We start from the raw sequence: 11,519 nt of genomic DNA on the forward strand, positions 1-11,519 counted from the left end.
TTGATGAACATGCATAAACTTAAACATTTTCTTTCGTCATATACTTTTCTTTTCATCATATACATATACATATACATTTCTTTTGTGCGAAATCCGTTCGTTATTGTGACTATTCTTTCATATTTCGGTCGATTGATCAATCTCAACTATAACCATGGTACCAGCACTACAAGAAAAGTGGGTTTCCGCGGCGTGCAATATGCACCGCGGAAGATATCCGCGGCGTGCATGGCACGCTGCGACGCACGCTATAAAGTTGAAATCCGTCTTAAGTTTGAAACTATTGGCAGCGTGCAATTTACGGTGCGGTTGACTCTAATAACGGCGTGCGGAGTGTGCTACTAATAGTTATCTTTTGGCAGCATGCGCCGCACACTATGGTTAAAAGTTTCAACGTCGTGCAAAACATGCTGTTGATATATTGACCAATTGGCAGCGTGCGAGGCACGCCGTGGTTAAAAGTATCCATGGCGTGCGCAAAACATGCTGTTGATATGTTCACCAATTGGCAGAGTACATTGCACGCTGCGGTTAAAAGTATCCATGGCATGCGCAATATGCTGTTGATGATTTATTGGCAGCGTGCAGCAATATGCTGTTGATGATTCATTGGCAGCGGGTATTGCACGCTGCGGTTAAAAGCAATATGCTGTTGATAAGGTGCAATGCAAGCTGTAATTGATATATTATTGTACGCTGTCGATTTGGTTTATTAGCAACGTGCAGCACATTAACGTTATTTATATTATTATGAACCAAATTTTAAACAATAATATCGAAACTCAAAAGATTTATCACACAACATCCAACCAATCACCGGAATTAAAACAAAATAATAAGATAACATAAAAACTAAGTAATTAATGTCTATTCTCCTTTATCCAATAAGACAAAAAACTTGATAAAGTAAACAAAATACTCAGTAATATGATGGTTTGATGCAATAGTGTCTCTAACCCTAGAACCAATATAAGATCTGTATCAGTCACACAAAACGATAAATTTAGAAAATCATGCTACTGTGCTTCCAACTGCATCATCCAGAAAAATCGACGTAAAATTCATCGACTTTGACTTTTTCTTGAATTCATTGACCCTTACATGTCCCAAATAATTATTTAAGCTTAAATTAAAATTGCCATAATTTTATTTAGCTTAAAAACTAGGCTTTTAAATTAATCCTTCATTAATCGTTTTGACGGTGTTTTAATCCCGAAAAATCCCAAACTTTAATATAAAATTCCTAAATTCAAAATTTAGTCTTTTTATATCATTTTAGCCCTTATGAACCACGACTCGACTCCAGTGAGCCGTTTTTAAATTTATTTCATTTTAGAAACCCTATTGTGACACCTAGACTTCACCCCCGAGCCAACTTTTGATTTTCACGAGTCACCCCCGAACCATGTTGATCCAAAGCCTGACCAACATCGTAGAGTACCCTACTGAACCCCTAGATCACTTAAAAACCTTTCGTAAAGCAAAAAACGAATCCCCAACTTAACCCCCAAAACTGGCCGAGAGTTGCATTAGTGAAAGGACTCTCCCTTTTGCTTCCATGACCTAGCCAGCGAGCCCAGGCCCCGAACCACTCGCCCTCACACCTTCCTAAGACTCTAAAGACTCGTACTAGCCCAGTCCATAGCCCTAGACCGAGCCCCTACTCCCATACAGGTCGCACGAAGTCTGCACAGAATTGTGCAACTTCTCGGGTAGGAGTCCTTGCTTGCAAGGACTCCTCCCAGCCCTCCTAAACCGTGTCCTAGCTTGGCTAGGACTCTCTCCTCGACAAATCCAGACCCTAGGTCAGCCCTGAACCCAATCCCAGGCCTGCCCTCCCTTAGAAACATGACAGCCGAACCCCTCAACTCCATGACAGAATAAAAACGGTTTTTGGTGAGTTGCTTGTGGTGTGCTGTTTTACGTGAGTCAGGACCCCTTACAATCATGTGTAAACATCCCTTTTTCATCACCTATGGTCATGGCAGCCTCTGGATAATATAAAACATGGATTTACAAGATAGGATCATGAGTCTACCTCTTGTGCATGCAAAAATCAGAAAATTCAGAAAATAATTTCATGCTCTTCATGCATACAATAAATAAAACAATGTTTGTTATGATATGATGGATGAGAAAAGGTGATGTATGGCGTGCCTTTGCGTTTTATACGCACGAAAAACGTTGACGACGAAGAACGGGGCAAGACCATTGGCTAGAAATCCATCTTGCACTCTCGATTTTTTTTCCACAAAAATTATGAAGGTGTGTGCCGTGTATGTTGATGGTAGTTCTTTCAGAAAGTGGTGTGAATAATGAGTAGGTTTTTAGGTGATTAACATTTTAAATAGCTAATCAAATTACTAACTAGGCTTAGGCCTATTAAACCACTAAATTAAGCCCATTAGTCTTAATTAGGATTTAATAAAATATTAACAAGGTTTTTGTTTAAATAAATTTGTGAATAAATTAGCCGGGTTGCCAAAAAGCTCGTATTTTTGTTGAAAAAGCAACACCACTAAAATTTACGTCCCGACGTATAAAATCACCTCAAAACCCCTTATTTTCAAAAATATGAAAAAAACATCAACATTATTTTAAATAATTAAAAACAAATATTTAATAAAAACATTTTATTTTTTTCAGCCCTCGGTCTCCGTTCCTCGATCGCAACACTAATAACCTTTAAAAATACATTTTAATGCAACCATGTAGAAAATATATTTTAAACATGTCAATATGCACAACATAATTAATTAATGCAATTAAAACAAATATTTAAAATACAAGGGAATTTAATAATTGCATTCATGTGGTTCGCGTGGACTTTTAAATTTTCGGGGCTTTACAGGCCATCTATGAAATGCCTAAGCATTTGAGCGGCATCCCTCGCAATAAGGGCCACAAAGTGACTGCCACTGTAAAACTTCCTGATAAACTCTGCCACAAACGAGTCCACCTTTTGAAGAATCATGAACTCCCTTGTCAGGCATCCCCTGACGTTCGCTGGAAAATATTTGTTGTAGAAGATATCCTTGAAGTGACTCCAAGTAAGGGTAGCCAAGTACACCCCGTGAGCATCTTCCTCCCACCATATGGATGTGTCATCCCTGAGCATGTAAGTGTCGCACCTGACCCAATCACCATCCCTCATCTCCAAATAGTGAAAGTGTAGCTTTAATGACCGTATCCAACCCTCCGCTAGAAAAGGATCGGTGGTACCTCCGAACTCCTTTGGGTTAAGCCGTCTAAACTGCTCACAGATGTATGTCTAGGATCTGGGAGCCTGCTGTGTCTGCTCCATCAATCTAGAAATACCCTCAAGGACTCGAGTAGCTGCGTTTTTGGTGGTGGTGGTGGTGGAAGGCCTCTACCGCCTCCAGAAGTATAATCCTGCCTATTAGTGCTAGGGGCGTGTCTGGGAGGCATAGTATCTGAATATAGTCCAAATTCTAAACATAACCCATCACACAATTTAATCTATTTTTCAAAACATTTAATCCTTAAATCATGTAAAAGACTAAACATATATAGTAAATTGTTGTAAATAATATATCATGTAAACATGCAGTTGTTAGCATTAAAAACATTAAAAACATTTAAACTTACAGACTTGAGGCATGAAGACTGAGCTGCAGAAGATGGCGGTGGCACAACCCTATAAAGGATCCTTGTTCTGATACCAACTGAAGCATCTACAACTTAAAATACTGCGTAAAATATGTAAAAAAACTCCTTGTTGAACCAACATTCAAAGTCTTGACAACCATCAACATATAAAAAGAAAGTGCATAAAAAATATTCATGGTTCCTATTAATTAATAAAGGTAATGTGCAAAAAAATATAGTCCTTGGGTTTGCGTGCGCACATCCAACTCTGCCTACTTAGTCTTCGTCGCCTCCAGTATCCTCGTGAATATGCTCACCCGTATCATTCACACCTAGTGAGTCTAAAGACTCAACACCCCATAATCGTTATTAAAGTACATATACATAACATGCAACAGTGAAAAGCACTGTAATCAACATACATTTCATGATCTTAAAACAGTGAACTTAAACATATTGTATCAAAGCGTAACATGTCCAAAACATGTATCAACACATCATCATATACGTATTCATTTTCTTTATTTAAATTCTGTTCATTAGTTGTGACTTTTGTACCTATTGTATTAGTCGATGGATCCATTTACGTATAATCGCGGTACCCGGCGGCGGGGACATCAGCGACAATATTACCCATCCATTTAGCCTTGGCCTTACATTTCATCGTATTATCGTATTCGTATTAGTAACAACCAACTTCCATCCTTCAAAACATTTCAACATATTCATCACTTATAAAAATCATGCATATACGTAAATATCCTTAAAATCAAGCATGCAACGTATTTTTCATATTTTCATTAAAATTCATGTTCGTGATAACCTAACATTTAAAACATGTCAAATTGTGATCAGGATGCTGCCAGGGCTGCTAACTCGACCCGGGTGCAAAATAACCATTTTAACTCTTGAAACTCTAATTGACCATATTACCCATCGATCTCAAACTTTCAACCCGAAGCCAACCAAACACCTTAAAACATCTCAAAACATGTTTATAATCATTTATTAGATTTAAACTCTAGCCCGTTTCATAACTTATACAATTCGTTTTAAAACATGGATTGTGGACCCGGTTTCCACCCGAATCAACTTGAATTTTAACCAAACTTTCCCAAATTTTAACCACCACTTATTCACACCCTACCAACCCCTAAACTACCCAATTCCAACCATTTTTAATCCCTTAAAACCCGCTGCCACATGCTGGAATTTTCTGCTCAAGGGCCATTCGAACCCTACTACGTGCGAGGCTCGAAGTTACGGCCCTAGCCTCGAACCTCGTGCGTCCAGACCCTAACCATAAGCTAGGACCAATTACCACACCTGTGTGAACTAGCATGGAACACCTACAACCAACCATGCATGCAAGAACATGGCCTCACCCGAACCAACCAATACCGAGCTCAACCTATGCCCTAGCATCTTCGATCCAGTCCCAACCACGACCAGCCACGTTTAAGCCACCCTAAGCCACGTCCCTCACCCACCAGGGTCAGACCCACAGCCAGGAGCGGCTCCTGCATGGCTGCACTTCTCTAAACCACTGACCGATCCCACGTAAACCCTAAAAGTTCAAGATCCGAACGCCACCACACTCAACCAACCCGAACCTTCGAAAACCTCATCCTAACCATTGTTTTAGTCCTATAGACCTCAATCTCGGGAGCCCATTACCCAAATAACAATAAAAACCGTGAGTTACATGCAAGAATGTGCATATTTCATGACAAAGCGATGCATAAATGATTCAATGTAAAAGATCTATGCTTTCTTCATGCTTCACACACATCATCGTATATTAGCGTGAAGGATGAGAAAAGAAAGAATTTATGGCGTTCATTTGCGTTTAAATGCTCGAAAACTTAGATACTAATGCGTAGAACTTGCACCGAAGAGACGAGGAGGGATTTTCTTTGAAAACTAGAGAGGATATCGAAGGGTCGCTGAATTTCGAGGGGGTGCTGCTGTTGAATGGTGAAGGGGGCGGCCAACAAGATTGAATTAGGTTTAGGGTCTGATAAGATAGTGTTTAAGTAGAAATATTATGTAACGTAACGTACTTTAAAACTAATTAAAATTTTACGAAAAATAAATTTTTTTCTTAAATAAGTAATAACATTTCAAAATACAATATAAAAAAGATGTTTGGCTAAATATTTGAAATATAAACGAGTACAAATTAATTCCGATGTCATAATCAAAACGATCTAGAAAAAAGTACTTGTTTAAACAACATGAAGTAATTTCATTAAAATTAGAGTAAATGAATCCGACATGCATAAAATTCTTGAAAACTTAGGCGGTCCTCAGGTTAGGCCTACGCACAGTCCGAGCCAACTCACTAGACCCCACCTCTCGCCTCCTCGTACTCGTCCTCACCTGCATCGATCAAGTCTAGTGAGTCCAAAGACATGACATGTATAAGCTGAGAATAGCAAGTAATACATAATAAAACCACATGAACTTAAAAGTACCACAAACATGTTGGATCTCGGATTTCTACGTGCCCTAACGCAGCGGAAGTTTTAAAAATTTTTTGGTCTTGACTTTCAAGATCCTTTTAGACACTCGCATGGTTTTTACCATTAAACATTCATAGTAAGTAAATCGTTATACCTTTGGTGAATAGATCACTAGGCTCCAAGTATCACGGGGTTAGCAGGAGATAGCTCTTGATGAATTTCCTACAAACTTTTGTCAGATCTCCTTTGTGTATTCTTCTAATCAGGTCCACCACTGGAAGATTAATTACTCTTCTAATTTGCACTAGAAAAATTAGAAGAAGTTTTTACGTTGGAGATTGAATACGAGAGACGGCTTAAACTAATCCTTCCAAAGGAAGTGGCCTAATTTTCAAGCTTTTGGAAGAGAGGTTTTTCGAAATTTGTGAAGGTGCTGGCTAGGGTTATGGTTTGATTAATCCTATTTATAATTAAGCCATGCCCTAATATTTTATAATTAACATTAATGGGCTTGATTAATTAATTGGGCTAGTTCCACTAGTTTCATTTAATTAATCAAAGTCCATTAAGAATTTTAATTATTTAGTATTTTGAACTTGTACTCCTACAAACTCATTATACATACTCCCCACCAATTTTAATTTAATATTTAATAAACTAAAATTTTGAGCTTAATAAATTAAAATCGATTTTAAATTCAACATTTGAATTTAATATTTAAATTATAAATTCAATACCTTGAATTTATTCTCCCAAAATTTAACTATCATAAATTCAAATACTTGAATTTACTATATAATAATATAAATTCAACATCTTGAATTTATTCTCTCAACGGGAACAAATGATCCAGTGCTTGTGTGAGTCTCAATAGTTCAGGAATACAGCTAGCCGTGGGTTCACAATTCCTTGTGATTCAGGACATGAACTTTTATTCGGGCTTACCCTTATTTGCCTCATTCTATGTATCAACAATTGATCATGAGAATGTAAGAAATCATATTTCTGATTAAACCCATCGAACCATGGTAAGAGCGTCTAGTAGCATCACCCCATGATTCCCTAGATATCACTGATAGTGCCTGCAAGAAACAGTCGATTATGATTAGCGTACAGTACGGTCCCTTCATCTCTTATATCCCGATCGAATTTGCTACCTTTGGTTCATCGAGGGTTGCATAATAATTTGATAACTATGTGATAAATATAAATAGTGGCATTGCATGTACCATTTGAGAACTCCTTCTCAATGTACATCTCATACATAGTGCCAGAGATTCCACGCACTATTATTTCATCAGATCACATAGGATATCCACACCCATAGGTGAGCGGTGAATCCCCGACTACAAAGCACTGTCTCCTATATGTGTCGCAACTATACCCAACCTCGCCACCTGATGACTCACCTGGAGCCGGTAAACGAGTCAAAGCACAACCCTAGCATATAGAACCTCAGTGTTGTCCCGGGTTGTAAGGACTAATGGTGTACAATCATAACCACGGATTTATCCTCTCGATGAATGATAACCACTTGGAAAGTCCGAGGGAGGGTTGTTCGGTATAATCATCATATGACTACCCATCTGCATGTTTGGACATCTCTATGCCCTTACCAAGAAACGCAGTACACAACATCACAGATGCTAATCTCGAGCTCAAGCAACCTTTATCCATGTTTTAGGCGGCTTAATCGACTAGGAACGTATTTAGATCATAAAATGTTTACAAACGAGTCTCAACATCGAATTACGATTCATTTGTATTAAAGTATAATCAAGGTATTTATCTATGTTATTGACATGGGTATACAGATAAAGAAATAACAAACCATGAAATAATGAATTATATTAAAATAAAGATTGTTTATTACAACTGAGTCAATAAAATCCCTAGTCAACAGTTGGCTTGCAGGGCATCTACCTTAACAATCTCCCACTTGGCCTAGAACCAACTACCCATAAAATTTAATCACATTGCTTCGCAATGCTTTTCAAACAATGGTCCTGGCAAGGGCTTTGTAAGTGGATCAGTAACATTATCTGTAGAGGGGAATTTTTCGACTGACATGTCTCCTCTTCCCACAATATCCCGTATGATGTGGAACTTCCTCAGTATATGTTTGGATTGCTGATGAGACATTGGTTCCTTTGCTTGCGCAATGGCACCAGTGTTGTCGCAGTAAAACGGCAATGGATCAACTCCATTAGAAATAACGCCACACTCTTGGACAAAATTCCTCACCCAAAATGCCTCTTTTGCTACAGCAGATGCAGCAAAGTATTCAGCTTCAGTGGTGGAATTCATAACGGTGTCTTGCTTGGAACCTTTCCAAGAGACAGCCGCACCATTAAGCATGAATGCAAAACCAGAGGTCGATTTCAAATCATCTACGTCACATTGGAGGCTAGAATCAGTGTAGCCTTCCAATTTCAATCCTCCACCCCCATAAACCATGAACACATTCTTAGTCCTTCTCAAGTACTTAAGAATATCTTTCACAGTTTTTTCAATGAATTGGACCAGGGTTCGCCAGATATCTGCTTATAACACTCAGAGCGTAAGCAACATCAGGACGTGTCGATATCATACCATACATGATACTACCAATGGCTGACGCATATGGAATACGTGTCATCATCTCTATCTTTTCATCAGTTTTTGGACACATAGCTTTGGATAGAGTAACACCATGACACATTGGTAAGTATCCTCTCTTGGACTCTTCCATAGAGAATCGCTTCAGAATGGTATCGATATAAGTGACTTGGGTGAGCCCCAGCATCCTCTTTGATCTATCTCTATAGATTTGTATTCCCAATACATATGATGCTTCACCCATGTCTTTCATGGAGAATTTACTTTCTAACCATACTTTAGTCGATTGCAGTAATCCTACATCATTGCCAATGAGTAGGATGTCATCAACATAAAGTACTAGAAATGTCACTGCACTCCCCCTAACTTTCTTGTACACGCATGGTTCTTCAGGATTCTTAGCAAAACAAATCTCTTTGATAGTGCTATCAAATATGAGGTTCCAACTCCTTGATGCCTGCTTGAAATCATATATTGATCTCTGAAGTTTGCATACCTTATGCTTACTTCCTACTGATGTGTATCCCTCAGGTTGAGACATATAAATTTCTTCTTTGATGTCTCCATTGAGGAATGAAGTCTTTACATCCATTTGCCATATCTCATAGTCATACCATGCTACTATGGCCAGTAGTATTCTAATGGACTTAAACATAGAAACTGGTGAATAAATTTTCTCATAGTCAATTCCTTGCCTTTGAGTATAACTTTTTGCAACCAGTCTTGCTTTGAATGTCACTACCTTCCCATCCGCCCCAAGCTTTCTTTTGTAGATCCATTTGCATTCTATGGGAACGATTCCCTCAGGTGGATCCACCAATGTCCAAACTTGGTTTGAATACATAGAGTCCATTTCAAACTGCATGGTTTCAACCCATTTGGTTGAATCAGTATCAGATATTGCTTCTTTGAAATTCATTGGATCACATCCAACACAATGCTCATCACGGCTTTGTTCATGAAGAAGCGTATATCTTGCAGGTGGTCTAATAACCCTATCAGACCTTTTAGGAGCTTGTACTTCAACTACTGGTTCTTGGGAAATGAGTTCAACTTCTATAGTTGAGGGAGTATCTTGAATTTCTTCAAGTTCTATCATCTTGCCTTTTCTATCTAATAGAAATTACCTTTCCGAAAAGGTGGCATTTCTTGAAACAAACACTTTGGCTTCATTAGGATGATAGAAATAATATCCAACAAAATTCTTTGGATATCCTACAAAGTAGCACAAAGTAGATCTGCTATCCAATTTGTCTTCCACAGTCTGCTTCACATAAGCAGGACATCCCTATATTCTCATGTAAGAATATATGGGAGTTTTTCCCATCCATATCTCATATGGTGTTTTATCCACTGCTTTAGTACGGACATTATTCAACAATATGGCCGCAGTTTCAAGCGCAAAGCCCCAAAATGATGTAGGCAATTCAGTGAGTTCCATCATGGATCGAACCATGTCTATCAAGGTTCAATTTCGACGTTCAGAAACACCATTCAATTGTGGTGTAGCTGGTGGAGTTCACTGTGAGAGAATCCCATTCTCTTTTAGATAACCCAAAAATTCAGCACTTAAGTATTCTCCACTTCGATCGGATTGAAGTGCCTTAATACTTATTTGTAGCTGATTTTCTACTTCATATCTGAATTCTTTGAACTTTTCAAATGCTTCAGAATTGTATTTCATCAAATAAACATACCCATACCTCGAATGGTCATCAGTAAAGGTAATGAAGTAGGAATGCCCAAATTTTGTGCTAACACTTAGCGGGCCACAAACGTCTGTGTGGATCAAATCCATTGGACAATGCGCACGTTCCACGTTTCCATCGAATGGAGCCTTTGTCATTTTTTCCTTTTAGACAGGACTTACAAGTAGGTAGATAATTTTTTTTTTGACAACTCAAACATGCCTTCTCCCACTAGTTTGTGCATCCTTCTTTGGGAAATGTGGCGTAGTCTAGTGTGCCATATATGTGCGGGCTTTGGATCATCTAACTTTCTTTTGTTTGTCGTTGAAATTGTATTTACTTGGACGTTCACTTATCATTTCCAGAACATTTCTGGTGCATACAATTTCTTATGTTCGGACTTCTAGCAGTGAAATAAATATGTTCCGACTTATCAGGCTTTGTAGGACCTTTAAATGTCCTTCAGAGTTTGCCTCTTATTGGGATTGTTTTTCTTGTGAGGGGCAGAACATTTCTTTCCCTTACCTTGTGGTCTATTTTTCGTCTGACGAGAGCCCATTAGAAAAACAACATTTTTTCTGTTTTATGGTGATCTCATGTTATAAGCGTATTGACTAGCTCTTCAAGGCTATCATCTATCTTATTCAAATTGAAGTTCACCATAACCCCGTCAAATGTGGAAGAGAAAGACAACAATTTGATGTCATCAATTAACTCGTTAGGAATAACATATTCCAGGCCCACCACATTCTAAATAAGCCTAGTCATATGTACACCATGCTTATGGGCTAGAGCCTCATCTTGCATGTGTGTAGTGATGGGCTCCTTGAAAGTAGTGTAAATCATCGTATGAGTTTCATGCACCATGCAACTCTTGCACGTGCATTCGAATGTCAGTGACATTAAAAATTTCCTCAAACTGTCCCTACAGTTCATTTGACATAAAAGCGAGCATGTTACACTTTAGCTTGCATACTATGGCCCTACCATCTTGCATGCTTTGTCAATTCAGCAGGACTGACATTAGTGTGTATGTCATTTTCTTAGAATTCAGAACAATTTCCCAACCAGTCTTGAAAATTAGATTCGGTTAGCTTGTTAATAACAGAAATGTATTACGTGACGAAATAGAAAATATACTGATACGGAAACAGAATAA

At 38.3% G+C, this 11,519-nt stretch overlaps 1 protein-coding gene across 1 annotated transcript; it reads right to left on the reverse strand.

Annotated features, from left to right (window-relative positions):
• Positions 1 to 2,845: 2,845 nt before the first annotated feature.
• LOC142550103 (uncharacterized) lies at positions 2,846 to 3,429 on the reverse strand. The gene is made up of 2 exons (XM_075659340.1): positions 3,319 to 3,429; positions 2,846 to 3,253 (listed from the first exon to the last, which is right to left on the reverse strand). Exons 1-2 carry the CDS (start codon positions 3,427 to 3,429, stop codon positions 2,846 to 2,848), a joined length of 519 nt encoding a protein of 172 aa, XP_075515455.1.
• Between the last annotated feature and the right edge of the window lie 8,090 nt (positions 3,430 to 11,519).

The sequence above is a fragment of the Primulina tabacum genome, chromosome 6 (genome assembly GCF_025594145.1).
Source record: "Primulina tabacum isolate GXHZ01 chromosome 6, ASM2559414v2, whole genome shotgun sequence".
Classification (NCBI taxonomy): domain Eukaryota; kingdom Viridiplantae; phylum Streptophyta; class Magnoliopsida; order Lamiales; family Gesneriaceae; genus Primulina; species Primulina tabacum.

What these genes read in the sequence shown, in the direction of transcription:
- LOC142550103 (XM_075659340.1), bottom strand. Translation starts at nt 3,429, where the DNA reads ATGCCTCCCAGACACGCCCCTAGCACTAATAGGCAGGATTATACTTCT. An exon ending in AGCTACTCGAGTCCTTGAGG is followed by an intron (nt 3,254 to 3,318) that starts GTATTTCTAGAT and finishes ATCTGTGAGCAG; the next exon opens with TTTAGACGGCTTAACCCAAA.